The sequence below is a fragment of the Myxocyprinus asiaticus genome, chromosome 9, assembly GCF_019703515.2.
Source record: "Myxocyprinus asiaticus isolate MX2 ecotype Aquarium Trade chromosome 9, UBuf_Myxa_2, whole genome shotgun sequence".
In the NCBI taxonomy this organism is placed as follows: domain Eukaryota; kingdom Metazoa; phylum Chordata; class Actinopteri; order Cypriniformes; family Catostomidae; genus Myxocyprinus; species Myxocyprinus asiaticus.
In genome coordinates this window covers 33,545,223-33,562,113 of record NC_059352.1, presented here as the reverse complement: position 1 = coordinate 33,562,113, position 16,891 = coordinate 33,545,223, and the positions used below count along the sequence as shown (strand labels likewise).

The 16,891-nt window shown below is 37.2% G+C and overlaps 1 protein-coding gene across 1 annotated transcript in view; it reads left to right on the top strand.

Annotated features, from left to right (window-relative positions):
- Positions 1 to 16,891, top strand: part of LOC127445752 (rab11 family-interacting protein 4B-like) — an 87,344-nt gene that overhangs the window by 64,852 nt on the left and 5,601 nt on the right. Inside the window, exons 5-9 of the mRNA XM_051706023.1 lie at positions 13,382 to 13,481; positions 13,877 to 13,980; positions 14,235 to 14,375; positions 15,765 to 15,846; positions 16,304 to 16,441. Of these exons, the coding sequence (XP_051561983.1) occupies positions 13,382 to 13,481; positions 13,877 to 13,980; positions 14,235 to 14,375; positions 15,765 to 15,846; positions 16,304 to 16,441 (565 nt within the window). The remainder of the gene's footprint in view (positions 1 to 13,381; positions 13,482 to 13,876; positions 13,981 to 14,234; positions 14,376 to 15,764; positions 15,847 to 16,303; positions 16,442 to 16,891) is intronic.

The following is a 16,891-nucleotide window of genomic DNA, read 5'->3' as shown; positions in this document are numbered from 1 at the left end:
AAGCCCTCATAATTTCCATTGTCCTTTGTCAGGTATTGTGTTTGGTAACGTTATGTCAAGTCAAGTTTGTCAAGTCTATTCAAGTTCATGTTTATGTTTCACGTTTGTAGTTAGGGTTTTTGGATTTCACTTTTGTTAGTAAATTGCACTTGGGTTCATCTTTACTTCATCGTCATCGTCTTCGTCATTGCCTGTCATTGCCAGCATCGTTACAGAATACCTGACCGACACAATATGAACCCAGCGGTCCAACTCCTACGCCTACGTCAGGGGAGTTGTCCCCTGGATTATGTGGAGGACTTCTGCACTCTGGCCTGCCGGGTGGACTTTAATGAAATAGCCCTAAAGGACATTTTCCGGGCAGGTTTGAGTGAGCCAGTTTCCTCCCTGATGCCTGGCGGTCAGAGTACTTATGGCCTGGCTCAGTATATCGACCTTGCCCTGCAGATAATTGGTTCTACGTTCACTGTAGGGGAGGCGGATGCCGAGCCGGAGTCCCACGTCATGGCCGCCTAGCCGGAGTTCCTCGTCATGGTCGCTGAGCTAGTGCCATCTTTTGCCCTGGATCCTGAGCCTGCTCCATGCCATGTCACAGCAATGCCTCAGCCTGCTCCATGCCACGTCAAAGCAACACCTCAGCCTGCTCCATGCCACGTCACAGCCATGCCTGAGCCTGCTCCATGCCATATCATGGTCACATCTGAGCAGTTGGACCTGGAGATGGTTCCCGCCTTTGTACCCACCCTATGGATGCTTCCTCGTGATAAGGCAAGGGGAACTTTTGACCCTCCGACCCTGCCTGGACCCTCGAGCCCTGGACTCCGCCTTGGCCTGTCGATCCCTCGACATCACCTCAGCTCTACGTTCCCTTGGCTCCACTGCGGTCCTTCAGCCTGTTGGCTTTACCAGGGGTCCCTTGTCCCTCCAGCTCCTCCTTGGACTGTCGGTCACTTGGCTCTGCCTTGGCTCTCCGATCCTCTGGCTGCTCCTCGTCCCTCCGATCCGTCAGCTCCACCAGGGACCTCCTAATCTACGGCTCCACCTTGGTCCTCAGTCCCACCGGCTCCGCCTCAGTCTTCCGATCCCCCAGCTCTGCCTTGCTCCTTCCGATCCTCCCCAGCTCCCTATTGAACTTTGAAAATTATTCCATGTTTTATGCGTTTTGTTCATGTGTTGGGGCATCAGGAGCCGCCCCTTAGTGGGGGAGATATGTCATGTTTATTCTGTTGGTTTATGTATTTCATGTCTTTTATTTTGAAAGTTTAGTTCCTGTTTCATGTCATGTGTTCCCTAGTCATGTGATTCCTGTTTCCCTCGGGTTATTGTGTTATCTTTTTATCAGTTCTGTCTGTTCATTGGTTCCCTTGTCATTGTTTTACCCCTTGTCCATGTATTTAAGCCCTCATGTTTTCCATTGTCCTTTGTCAGGTATTGTGTTTTTTAACGTTATGTCAGGTCAGGTTTATGTCAAGTCAAATCTAAGTAAAGTCTAGTCAAGTTCACGTTTATGTTTGTTTCACGTTTGTAGTTAGGGTTTTTGGATTTCACTTTTGTTAATAAAATTGCACTTGGGTTCTTCACTTCATCGTCTTTGTCATTGCCAGCGCCTCGTTACAGCATGTGATTTGTGAAAGAGTTGTCACACTTGTAATCATCGAGGAATAAATTCTTATTGGATCAGTTATTTAGTTTTTTGCTATTCGTTTGTAGATTAATTAGGAGTTGAAAGCAATTGTAAATACATTGACCTTTTTGGCTATGAGAATGAAAGGATGAAAAATATTTATTTATTAGGCATGTTACACCAGCAGAGAAGGCTTTGCTGGCCCTGAGAAATTAGAGTTCATATATTTATGTACACATTTAAAATCCACAAGTGTTTAAAAAACATGTTACATACATGAAAACTGTCATTTTTGTCATATTCTGAATACTGCATATGTCAACTGTATATAATTGACATTTTTATATCAGTAAAAACATTTATGAACACTTACTTTCAGCATACAAGTGTTCAGCATATATTGCCATTTTCAGATTCGTAGCCTACTGTATTAATAGCACTTCAAATTCTAATCACATTTTATTACACAACTAATGGGGATTTTAAGTGAACGTTAGGGATTCTTTGTATAAATGCGGGTTTTGTGTCTCATTCTCAACAAGCAGGATGAAGATGTGCAGTAATAAATAATAAAGAATATGCAAGTGTGATCAAACTTTTCTACAGAGTTCTAGTCTTACACTGAGGGGCCATTCACATTGAGCACGTTTATCATCTTCTAAAGTAGATGAACACGTATCAGCAATTTAATCAAGAACATGACTGACTGGTCTAGTGGTTACTTTTTGCGTCTAGTTTTTAGAGGTTCTGGTTTCTAATTCACCCAAATATAAAGTGTTATTGTAATAAACCAAGATTGCATCTGTATGTCAGTGGATGGGTGTTACACTTTAAAAATAAAATGCAATAAAGATGCAGGGAGACGAGAGTAGCGGAAACAGACACATTTATTGACCGTTCTATATAAAAAAAAACAGCGAACTCCAAAGTTCAGACAGTGACAAACACAAACTCTCCGCTCCAGCAGCGGGAATCTGCACGAGAGCATTGGTGACCAAGATGGCACAGCTCACGAACCCCCATCGCACAACCCGGCCATGAAACAGTCAGTTTATATATGAAGGAAACACACTGTGTGAAAGTGCTCTCCATTAACAATCAGCTCACCTGGTTACCCCACACCTGAGAGCGATTAAGACAGAGAAAGAGAGAGAGAGAGAGAGAGAGAGATATAAAGACAAAACACACGCCCTACATACAAACAATATGGCTGAGAAGGCAATCACAATGGGGGACATATTTAGCTTTTCTATTTTCTAGAAAAGAGCACGAGCTGCAGAAAAACTGCTGACACTAAATGACACTGATAACAGCCACAACAAACATATCATAAATTCAAAATAACACATTCCAGCACCGGCAATCAAAACATACACAGATCATATGAAACAGAAACTCTAAATCAAGAACTGGAGATGTTTAACCCATGAAATGAGAAATATAGGTAACTGAAGAACATGGTTACACATACTTCATATACAGGTGCATCTCAATAAATTAGAATGTCGTGGAAAAGTTAATTTATTTCAGTAATTCAACTCAAATTGTGAAACTCGTGTATTAAATAAATTCAGTGCACACAGACTGAAGTAGTTTAAGTCTTTGGTTCTTTTAATTGTGATGATTTTGGCTCACATTTAACAAAAACCCACCAATTCACTATCTCAAAATTAGAATACATCATAAGACCAATAAAAAACATTTTTAGTGAATTGTTGGCCTTCTGGAAAGTATGTTCATTTACTGTATATGTACTCAATACTTGGTAGGGGCTCCTTTTGCTTTAATTACTGCCTCAATTCGGCGTGGCATGGAGGTGATCAGTTTGTGGCACTGCTGAGGTGGTATGGAAGCCCAGGTTTCTTTGACAGTGGCCTTCAGCTCATCTGCATTTTTTGGTCTCTTGTTTCTCATTTTCCTCTTGACAATACCAGGTCTGGCGAGTTTGCTGGCCAGTCAAGCACACCAACACCATGGTCATTTAACCAACTTTTGGTGCTTTTGGCAGTGTGGGCAGGTGCCAAATCCTGCTGGAAAATGAAATCAGCATCTTTAAAAAGCTGGTCAGCAGAAGGAAGCATGAAGTGCTCCAAAATGTCTTGGTAAACAGGTGCAGTGACTTTGGTTTTCAAAAAACACAATGGACCAACACCAGCAGATGACACTGCACCTCAAATCATCACAGACTGTGGAAACTTAACACTGGACTTCAAGCAACTTGGGCTATGAGCTTCTCCACCCTTCCTCCAGACTCTAGGACCTTGGTTTCCAAATGAAATACAAAACTTGCTCTCATCTGAAAAGAGGACTTTGGACCACTGGGCAACAGTCCAGTTCTTCTCCTTAGCCCAGGTAAGACGCCTCTGACATTGTCTGTGGTTCAGGAGTGGCTTAACAAGAGGAATACAACAACTGTAGCCAAATTACTTGACATGTCTGTGTGTGGTGGCTCTTGATGCCTTGACCCCAGCCTCAGTCCATTCCTTGTGAAGTTCACCCAAATTCTTGAATCGATTTTGCATGACAATCATAAGGTTGCGGTTCTCTTGCTTGCATCTTTTTCTTCCACACTTTTTCCTTCCACTCAACTTTGTTAACATGCTTGGATACAGCACTCTGTGAACAGCCAGCTTCTTTGGCAATGAATGTTTGTGGCTTACCCTCCTTGTGAAGGGTGTCAATGATTGTCTTCTAGACAACTGTCAGATCAGCAGTCTTCCCCATGATTGTGTAGCCTAGTGAACCAAACTGAGAGACCATTTTGAAGGCTCAGGAAACCTTTGCAGGTGTTTTGAGTTGATTAGCTGATTGGCATGTCACCATATTCTAATTTTTTAAGATAGTGAATTGGTGGGTTTTTGTTAAATGTGAGCCAAAAATCACCACAATTAAAAGAACCAAAGACTTAACCTACTTCAGTCTGTGTGCATTGAATTTATTTAATACACGAGTGTCACAATTTGAGTTGAATTACCGAAATAAATGAACTTTTCCACAACATTCTAATTTATTGAGATGCACCTGTACATAACGTACGAAAATGGGATCTCTTCTAGACAGGACACAAAAAGTCTTAGTGTTATTTTGGGAATCATTCAGCAATGGAGCTTGGATGCCCTCTATTGGACATTTCTTGTAATTGCCACTGAGTGGCAATTACAACACACTGGGTTAGACATAGCTTGGGTTTTCTAGAATTTTTACATTTCAGTTGATATTTTTATTAGATTTTATTTATATAGAAATTAAGAAATATCTTTATTAACAATAAACTTTAAAATCCAAGCATGCCAAATAACACAAAACATGTGAATATGCACAAAAAGAAATGACGACATTTAATGCATTGCCATGGCAACAGTATTTAAGATCAAGAATCCCTTTAGAAAGTCTTGACATTATTCAAAAATGTTTTGAAGCAATTCAGGTTAACATAATAGGGATATTTCAAAGTCTGTTAAAAGTGACACACTTCCACCAGTTGGTGGTGCTATAACCATAACCCACAGTAGCCACATCAATGTGATCAGCCTGCAAGGACAAACATTTGGCTCAATTTTCTTGTAAATCTCACCATGCACGTAGAAGATATGAGACATCCAATTTTTTGACATTATTTTATCACTTCACCATGGCAACACCGTTCGATATATCAAATCCTTTCGCAAATTAGTATTGTCAATGTCTTGGCATGATGTCGCCCATATTTGGTACCTGTAACATGAAATCCCTCTGAGGAGTATATCAAATTCCAGAGCATGCATTTTTCAAACAATCCAAAGTGGCCAACTTCCTTTTGGGCAGAGCTTATGACTGTCAGCACAAAAGTTGTCCGGCTTCATGAGATCTATGTGTACAAAGTTTGGTGACTGTAGCTCAAAAGGGATGTGCTACAGAGCCCCCCGAACAGGCCCATGTTCTAGGTGGTGCTGCAGAGCCCCCCCCCCTGCAAGTTTGCCTAGCCCTAATGACCAGCAACTCTGATGTGTGCGCAAACTTTCAAGAGTTTTCACGCATGTTATGTACCCCAAAAGTACTGAAAACCTTGAAAAGAAGTGTAATAATAATAATAATAATAATAATAATAAATATAGCTGCAAGCAGCGATGACAGGCCCAAGCACCATAGGTCCATTTCCACTCTGTGGCTTTCGGAAAACAATGCATGATGGACACAGCAACAACTCAACATTAATGTAAACTTGGACCTTAATCATACAATGAGTAATAGATATATGCCCATTCCAGTTTGACTACAACTTCACAAAATTTTCCATCAGCAGTGTTTAAACAATTTAAGCAATTCGGGTAAATGTAAGATAACTTTTTCAAAGTCTGTTGTAAATGCCACACTTCCTGCTGCCAGTTGGTGGTGCTATGACTGTGACCTACAATAGCCACGTCCATGTGATTAGCCCCCAAGAAAAAACATAACTAAATTTTTTATCTAAATCACACAATGCACGCAGAAGATATGAGACACTTCTTGTTTATCTATTTTTGCCATTAATTTTGTGAATCGCCATGGCAACACTGTTTGATATTTAAAAATCTGTTCGCAATTTAGGATCTTCGATGTCTTGGCATAATGTTGTCTAAATGTGGTGACAGTCTCATGAATCACCATTCAGAGAATCAATCTATTTATCTATATCAATTTTTAATTGTAATTTAAAAAATTTTTCTAACCGATTAATTTAACATTTTTGCTTGGTTAAAAAATATGTAGATCTAAAGATTATATTGCAATGAAATTTACCATTTTTATTTATCCATAAACTGGCTTTAAATTAAATTAAATGTAATTCTTCGCATTAGGTGTTAAGGTAGTCTAAGTAGATTTTAATATGAGCACAGAAGTCATTTAGGCTTGTAATTTTGTTGCAGTTCTCTGTGCACTGTCAAAATAAATTAAGTACATTAAATTTGAGTCTGCATTCGTTATTCATATGCACAACTGTTTAAATAGCCTCTAAATTAGTGTATGGCAAATGAGGACATAAATTAGTTTAGAATACTGCATGCTCACACTGACCACACCCACAAGAACAAAAATAAATCTGATTGGCTGATGAATTTAACACTGACTTTAGATGCCTATTCACCTACACCGTTGAGGGATTCTGAAGACATGACAGTAGAGATGGACGATACCACTTATTTACTTTTCTATCCGATACCAAGTACTTTTAGGCCAATATCGATACCAAAACCGATACCTCTATTAAACTGAATTTTTACGAATTCTTTGGATAAAATTAGTAACTTTATTATTACTTAATTGACTAATATATATATATATATATATATATATATATATATATATATATATATATATATATATATATATATTATGGGCCCAAATAGAAAATTTTTAGGCTGTTTTGTTTACTCTTAAAAAAAAAAATGTGTTGGTATAAGCCACATATAAAACCTCAAAATGAACCATAAATATTATTATATGGTTACTATTACTGAAACCAAGTTACCATATGGATACTACAGTAATGCTGTAGTAAAACCATGATTAATTGTATCAAAACACATGGTTACAGTCGTGGTTACTAATACAATATTATTACAGTAAAGCCATGGTAAGTTTTCATAAGGGTATCATTTATTACGAGGATTAAAGATCATTATCAATGTTTTAACAACTTTGAATTTAAATAAACCTGTAAAAATAGTCAAACAAGGCCATTATAATACATGTCAAGTTTAGGTTTGTCATTACTTAGTGTGTATAACTCCAGATGCTGTTTTTCTGTCATTACCTCAGGAAAGCAATGCTCCCTCTTTGAACGAGCACTATCACTGAAAGGGTGATCGCTGTCTGACTGCTGGTTATTTTAGCATTTCTGTGCATCAAGATGAGCGGAAGAAAAAATAGTTCTGGTGTCATGCAACAATTCGCTCATTTAATTCTTTTTTCCGCTTCGAAGCTTATGAGATGCATTAATATTCATGTAATCTAAATAATAAGTGTCATAATTTTGTCATTCTCAGCACGCATGGTGAAGATGTGCAGTAACAAATAATAAAGTATAGGCAATGCAAAGTATATGTACAGTATGTAAGAAAGATAGGTCTATGTGTAATGTTTATATATGTAGCACCGTGGTCCTGTGAGGCACGATATTTCGTTCCCCTGTATGTCTCTACATATAGCGGAATGACAATAAAGCTCACTTGACTTGAGTTCTAGTCTTACACTGAGGGGCCATTCAGCCTGGATGAACATTTATTAAATATATTATTAGATGTCAAAAATGTTTTCTCTTTTCATTTTATATAAAAAGTTTTAAATAAATACAGAAAATACTTGGAGAAGTGTAACACGTCAGCAATATGAAAGCATTATTCTCTGAATTAAATAGAGCTTAGGCTACAAAACGAAAATAAATTGCATTCTCATTTTTTGTTTCTTTACATTTATCATGCATTTTCTTTACAACGTTATTTTAATTACTATTTTACTTTTAATAAATTTACTTTAAACGTCTGTAAACTTCTTAAGTTAAGATTCACGTCACCAATTTTATTGATAAATAAATATAAAATAGAAAGATTGAACAATTTATACTGGTAAGTATTTATGGGACATTTTAATCCAAATCAGGAAATACAGTTGGATACAATTATAGAAATATATATTATGTTTATGCATTATCCATAGGGAATTTGCAAGCGTGATATATTATCAGCCTTAATGAATTTTCTAAATTTGTTGCCGATAGGTTACTAATCTAAAAGAGGAGAAAGACGTACTATAACCCACCTTTTTTGTTTTCTCCAATGTGAACGGTGAAGTTTGTAATTTTTCGGGCCACAAGTCTTTATTTCCACAATGAATATTTGCTTGTGGTAGCTCATTATTACTGTAGGCTACCTCCCGCACTCGTGTTCATTCTCAACATCTGTACTTTTCTGTATTTGTGATCAGGCTGTCTTATTATATGCCTATTTGACAAAATCCAGTTTACTTGTAAATGTTAGCCAATGCGCGTGATGGAGTGGTATTAGAGCAACGAAAATGCTGATGTCCTGACTTTCAGAGGGGGAAAAAAAAAAAAAAAAAAAAAACACACCACGGTGGGCAAATTTCACCGTTTCGCTTCTATTCCTCAACACTCCTGTAACGAGCTTGTGGATGCGGGATAGGTCCCAAAGCCAGATAAATGAAAGATCTAATAAAAAACGTTCATGATAATTGGACCCGCGGGCAGTAGTTTGCCCTGGTCTGCAATTGAGGGTGCTGTGAGTAAGTACAACTTTATTTAGCACCCTCAAGCACCCCTGTAAAACCAAGCCTGAAAGGAGAGTGTGTCTGAGTGTTTGGGAATCATTCAATAATGGAGCTTGGCTGACGTCTGTTGGACATTTCTTGTAATTGCCACTAAGAGCTGAGCAGAAACAAATGACAGTATTTCTAGTATTTTTACATTTGTATTATATTTTATTTATATAAAAATTAACATGTTCATTAACAATAAACTTTAAAATTCAAACATGCAAAATACCTCAAAACATTTGAATATACACAAAAAGGAATGAAATTTAATGCATTGCCATGGCAACAGTATTTAAGAGATCAATAATCCTATCAGAATTTTAAATCTGCACTCTCTTGGCATTATTAATTTTTTTTGAAGCAATTCAGGTTAACATAAAAGGGATATTTCAAAGTCTGTTAAAAGTGACACTTCCTTCCGCCAGTTGGTGGCGTTACGACCGTGACCCACAATAGTCACATCAATATGATCAGCCTGCAAGGACAAACATTTGGCTTAATTTTGATGTAAATCACACGATGTATGCAAAAGATATGAGACACTTCCTGTTTTCGAAGTTATGGTACTTTATCACGTCGCCATGGCAACACCATTCGATATATCAAATCCGTTTTTTGTTCCGTATCAAAAACACAATTTAGCATCAGTGTCTTGGCATGATGTCACCCACATTTAGTGCTTGGGCCCTAATAATAACCCTTAAAAGAACAATAGGGTCTCCACACTTTCAGTGCTTGGGCCCTAAATATCGGAGGTAATTCCATTATCAGCGCGATAATATTCGGATTTTCCCAGTTATTGGCCAATAATGGATCAGCCGCCGATATATCGTGCATCCATAGTTTTTGTAGTTATGCTGTGGTTAATCATTACTGTAGAGCCTGTGTCTACCTCATTGCTCTGACTGAGAGCACTTGCTGTGTTTTATTAAATGTGATATGAAGTTGTGGATTCATGACAAATTAAGAGCTGGAACAGGAAAACTTATCCATGATTAGGAGAAAAATATTTTAGGGATGAGACAACAGAATATGAACAAGTGCCAGCTAGCTGCCTTGTAGCGAGTGTTTAGAGTTACAGAACTTATGACTTCACAATTGAACAGAGAGGCTGAGCCATAGAAAATATCATTTATATGCAGGGCTCAAGTTGAGGGGGGATGGCATCCACCTTGTTGCAAGAAATGCTAAAAAGCATTCCCTTTGTAAAACCACCATCCCCCCTTACTATCCCTTTTAGATTGTGTCCTGTATTACTTAGAACTAATCATGCAAGTAAAATATTTAATTGTCTACATTTGATAAATAACAGACTTAAAATAAAAGCGATTTGACAGTCAGAATTAGATTTCGACTTGTATAAGGTTGCCAGGTTTTTAAAGGTGAAATCCCCCAATCAGATCGTGACACTTGTACAGTTTGGATGTATTCTACCAGGGTGCCGCTTTAGTCATGCAATCTGGCAACATTGAGCGCACAAGCTCTCTCCCTCTCCACTGCAGAAAGACCCCTGTTTTCTGAAAACACCAGCAGGTATGTCAGAGTTTAGCAATGGGTTGAGCTGTCCTTCCTTGTGTTCACATGAAAGTTACGCCAATGAAGGTAATGCAAGTTTTCAAAAGTTCCGTGCACTTTCAAAAATGGCCAAGAGAACAGTACTGGGAAATCTCGTCTTTTAAAAAAAAAAAAAAAAAAAAAAAAAAAATAATGATGCTTAACAAGTGTACAGTTACAACGTGTACATGTTTTTAAAACTATTTCAGGGTTTTGCCCATAAAACGCTTGTGTGTAGAACAACTTTTTTACAATGTTTAAGCATCCTTCTTAGAAACAGCCTAAATTTCCTTTACTAGTTCGGTTATTGGAGTAGAAAAAAAATGTGTGTTTGTGACAGTGAGCGAACTCTCATGATAATAACGGGTATTCATTTTACCAAATTCATCATAAAATACAATAACAGGCAGTGCTTGAAGTGGGCGGGTACTCACCGGTTCACAGTACCTGCACTTCTCTAAATTAGTCAGAGTACAGCCTACTACAGTTTTCTTGTGTACCACCATGTAAAAGATAACGCGAGAAGCAGTTTTTCCTTCTTCAGGTGAGGCTTTATTTTCCCCTCTTGGCGACACCACTTTACCTTCACACACTAAACTGACACTAACACACACAGCTTTCATAAATAAACTTTCACTACTAGAAAAATCCTTGCTCGGCTCTGTTGTATCCAGTCTCTCTCTCGACTGAGTGTTGTGTCGCTCTATTTATGCCGCTCTCCCCGTGCTCACTGAAATTAGAGACAGGTGTTAGACATAATTTAGCTCAGGTATAAGCGCCCTTACCGCTTTCTCTCTCCGGAGAGAAGCTTGACCACGCCCCCGCTGCCACACACCACTTCTCAGAGTCCCCTGGTATGATGTTATTTTTTTTTTAATTTAATGTGGCTTGATGAGGCCTGCCAATCACTTTTATCTGACCTTCCAAATGATTTTGATAAAATCGCGGTAAATATCCGAGCGCTCTGCGCAAAACTCAGCGGTGAGTTTAACAACACTCAACATGTGCAGTAACAGCAGTGGTGGTCATCAAGCGTTCCTGGTCCAGTTCCAGTTAGCTTTTTATTCTCCATTATTTTCTGTAGTGCTCGTAAAAAGATTACATGAAGTGTCACTGAATTTTAAAAAAAAAATAAAATAAAATAAAATGTATCTGTATAATCTGGCCCCTGTGAGAAAGTAGTTGAAGAGCCCTGCCATAAAACTTAAAGTTTATATATTTATTTTTGAATAAACATATGTTGTGAACAAAAACAGCTACGCAGTATCATTTATTTACCAAAAATAAATAAATAAATAAAATAAAGTTTAATACTAATAAGGAGAGTACCTGCACTTTCTTCTTCCACTTCAAGCACTGAACAGAGGGTTACAGGTGCATATTATGGCCATGTGTCTTAAGGGTCAATGAAGTAATGCTCATTTTTGTCCAGATCTATTAAATTAAAAATACACAAAAAATGCAATTCACACAAACCATTTACTTGAATACATCTCTTCTATGATGTGCATATTTTAAATTTCTGACTTTAAAGTCATATTGATATTTTTTTCTGGGGCTTAAAATAAAAAAAGTAATGTGGTGTCCAGAGAAAGTAAAAAAAAAAAAAAAAAAAAAAATATATATATATATATATATATATATATATAACAAAATCTAAGTCTCAGTAAAAGCTGAAATTCCTGAAAAAAGAAATGTTGGCATGACTAGTGCAGAAAATTATTTTATTGTTATTTCTTAAAAAAAAATACACAGTGAAACAGGTGTGTTTTAATATATAATTAATATTTAAAACACTTGTCCACCAAATCAAAGTTGTGGTGTAACCATAAGCCATTTTGTTGTTTATGTTGACCATAAAAACCATAAAACAGAGCAGAAACATTTAGACCGTAAAGTTATGAGCGTAAAGTTATAAAAAAACATATTTATTTTGTCATTTTTATGAAAAGGCACATTTTGTTCAAGTCATGTAGTGTAACCGTGAGAAAATTGGATATTTTTCACTAAAAAAATGACATTGAAAATGTGTTTGAAAACTTTTTGGAAATTAATGATTAAGTTAATTATACTCTCATGTATTCAAGGTGCAAAAAAATATTATACTTTTTACTTGCTGGTTACACCGCATGACAATTTAAAAGTTGTATATTTTTTTTGTAGAAAATGCAATGTAGGTTTTTCAAAAATGAATGAAACCAAATTGGACACAAATATTACATTTCTAAGATTTTTAAAAGAATACTCATTTTAACACCTTGGAAAATCTATTTGTCATTGACCCATAAGTAATAACCCCCCAACACACACACACACACACACACACACACACACACACACACACACACACACACACACACACACACAAAACATTGACAACACCATCCCCCTTGAATTGTTTTTACAAATTGATCACTGTTTATATGTGCTCTAGAGAGTTTTCTTGTCTTTAATTGTAAGAATCGGAGCAAATGTGGGAGTGCAAAACGCTGGCTTGCGTGTGTGGGTGAATGGCAGTCTTGTCTCTCTCAGCTTTTATAATGCCCCTACTGGTCAGTCGCTTCTCTCCCTCGCCAAGGCAGTTCTGCTGAAGATACACAGACATGGAATATAGCTTTATAGTATGATTGAGTGCTGCACTGCAGTGATGCAGCATGGGTAGTGTAGTTTACAACAAGTATTGATGCTGCAGTGTAGTTTCATCCTTCTGTGTGCAAGAGGGTTTCAGCAGTAAGACTGAGCAGAGAGGTAAGTGGGATGTCCTTCCTGCATAATGTAGTGCAGGGTGCACAAAATGAACTGGTGCAGTGTGGCAAGAAAAAAAATTAATGTCTGATTGTGGTGCATGATGGTATTTATCTCTTAAAACGCTTTTACCGTCTTGTTTTGCATGTGTGCACGTGGATCTAACAGACAGCTGCTCCACAACAGTAACCTCAGCAGTATTAATGGCAGCACAGAGGATTTGTTCCATGACAGCACTGACTCTTGTGATCTAGGTATTACTGAGAAGGTAAGATCCCCTAAAGCAACTCGCCTCCTTCTTGCACATAGCCCTCTGAAAATTGCATCATCAATGCCTTTTAAACACACACTTAGTCCTGACCTGCACTCAGGAAATCATCTCCGTAAGTGTAAGCTGCTTAATGCAGTTGGTCAAATGGCTTAAATTGGATTTTGTCTAGATCTTCTTTTCTGTTGATTTGAATCAAGATCACTGCACTTTTGTTGGCCTCTGTGCTAAAACAAACATATACAATGTTCAAACTTTGAACCTGCACTATTGATGTAAAGGATGTGCTGATCAAGGGTAATGTTGATTTGTAGACTGATTCAGTAAACGGCTCATTAACACAGAGTTGCTCTGAGAGACTTTGAGATTTTCATTCTTTATTGTTACCTGTGCAGGTGAGTCACTTGGACAGAAAAGTGACAGAGCTGGAAAATGAGATTCTAATGAATGGTGAAGCGAAATCCAAGCTGAAACAGGAAAACACACAGTTGGTGCATAGTTAAGTTGCTACTCATACACAAAAGACATTCCATTGGAACTAGGCTACATGTATATGAATTTGCATACATACTTTGTTTAAGCAGTCAAAACACAGAGCACAGCAGATGCTTTGCACTAATAAAGCACAACAAAAACCTTACATAAAAATATGCCTAGCAAAACAGTTTTGTATTTGCAAAATGCAAAAATATAAAGTGGACATCAGCAAGGGTGATAAGCCTCATTATGATGATAGGATCGGTGCTTCCACAGGATTCATGAGTTGGAAGAGCAGCTAAAAGATCAGGAGACGAGAGCAGAACACATGATGGAAGAGGAAATCAGAAGACACAGAGAGGCCTACATCCGACTGGAGAAAGACAAACACTCACAGATAGAGTTGCTCTCTAATCGGTGAGAGACTGAAACAACACTGTGCCACTGAGCACAATATTAATGTTATGGCGGACCTTAAGACCAATACAAGAACACTTCATGTTTTTTATTTTTTATTATAGTGGTACTACAATTTGACTTTTGACACATTTAGAGGTTTATACTCTTTTTATTTTATACAATGTGCGGACATTTTAGCTTTTTAGATCATCTTCCAAAGAGTTCTCCCAGAATGAATTCTTTTGACAGACTGTAACACATTTCCACCTAAAGCATAAATCTAGCGAACGTTTTTATTATTATTATTTTTTTTAATATATAAAATTATTGTATGTGTTATATTGCAGTACCCTGGTATTAATATTTTTTTTTTTTTAAACAAGTCAACAGGAAGAACATTTACATGGGCAATCTTACATGTGTGGTAATGTAAATGCCTTAAACAACTTTACTTTATCGGGGTAAGGTCATAAATATGGATGTGCATATCCCTAGTCATAAACAATTTAAGCAAAAACTGATCTTTCCCCATTACCCAGATTTCCCATTTCATGTAAACATCTTTACTAGCATTTTTACCGGTTTATCCAATGTGCGCAAGTGTTGTGCGTGTTTAATTTGACGTCAAAAGCAGAGATTAATACAATGATTTCATATCTCAGTTTTCTTGCATTTTTGTGTTTTATTTTTGAATAAGCATAAATGCACTGGTAGTTATCAGTGTATTTATGTCCATGTAAACACACTCACTGCTGCGATTGGATTTCAAATAAACAAAAAAATTATATATCCTGTGGTGTCCCATTCATCTCTGTAACGAGGTGTTGGGCAGTACAGCGTTAAATTCAAAGTTAAGACTCTAAGGAGACCATTAAATTTCATCCAGAAACCAAAGAATTTGATCCTCAAAGCTATTGTGCAGTGGTGGTGTTAGGAATTTTCAGGATTGGACCCTAAATATCAAGTCAGGTCTGCAGTCACTGTCTCAATCCGGATCCTCGAGGGGAGAAATGAGTGACACAGACACAAAGTATGCATCAGAGATTTCTCATACTTCATTGTTCAGCACAGCATTATATATCTTTGTAAGAACAGGAAAAGCAGTACATTAACTACATTATCCAATGAGATCAATCATTACCCTATTTGGAAAGACATACATAAAGATTCTACAACAAAGGAGTGGTATTTAACCTTTAACTTGAGACACTCAGAGAAGAAAAAACAGGGAACCCTTTCCACATGATTTCCGTTACTGTCACACACACACTATGAAAATAGGAACTGAGTACTAGCTGTCAAATGTCAGCTTAAACCTATGTCAACTGAGAGGTCAACTTTTCTCACAGGAGGTTTATTGCAATAGTTTGATGGGTGGCTTCTCTTAATTTTTTTTTTCCCCCCCAGAGTACAGCAGCTAGAGGAGGAAAATGGAGAGATGGCAGTGAACCTGAACAGACTGAAATGTCAGACAGAGAAATTGGATGAGGTTTTTTTTGCATTAACAGCTAATGTGAAATCATGATTGTTACATAAATGCCACCCTTGACTTGAGTGTAAATAATGATAACATCTGAATAATTAAATAGTTGGCAATGCACATTACCAGAGTAATTAGCAGCGGGTTTGTTAGGGCACAACATTTTGTCTGTATTAATGTACAGATTTATTCTGATTTATGCAAATGCTTAGAACAAATATTTGTGATCAGTCTTGTGTTCCCTAACAAAGTTGTTTTTGTGTTCTGGCTTGTAAAACAAAGTCATTTGGGAGTCTGTCCTCTTTATCTTGTTAAAGGATGAAAGCTTGCTTGTAGTTTTAAGGGGGACTTAGCAGTGGAGGATCACAAGTTGTGATCTTATCTAACAGCTGACTCATAATTGTCTAAATTTGACTGTATGTCCACATAAAATTACAATCATTTACTGAAGTGTGTGTGTGTATAGGAGAGGCAGCGGATGACAGATAAACTGGAGGATACAAGCTTGCGATTAAAGGATGAGATGGATCTGTACAAGAAGATGATGAACAAGCTACGACAGAACAGAAACAAGTTTCAGAAAGAAAGAGAGACCATGCAGGAGGTAAGACCGAGCTAGAATGTGCTTGAATTCTTAAAAGTATTAATATTAGTATAATATATTACCAATAGTCTCCCATTTCAGGTTTGGGTAAAAACATTCAAGTATACAGTGTAACCACATTTTATGTTTGTTAGTGTTTGAGTTCTGACATGAGTACTAAAATGTATCAGTGAGTCTCGGATGAATCTCTGGTTGCTCCAACTGTGTCTTCATTTAAAAACATTGCAGCCTTGACCTGTCTGGTAGCACTTAGCTTACTAAAACAAAGTCCACAATTGACTGTAGTCTAAACACATGTGCAAATACAAGTCAGACACAGAGATAAAGATACACAAACACAAAACTAAGAATAGGAGAGTCACAAGAATAGGAGAAATAATAGATCCAGAACTACCTTTGTTTTATTTTGTCTATAAACTATATACAGCAATACTACCCTTGATTTTTAAG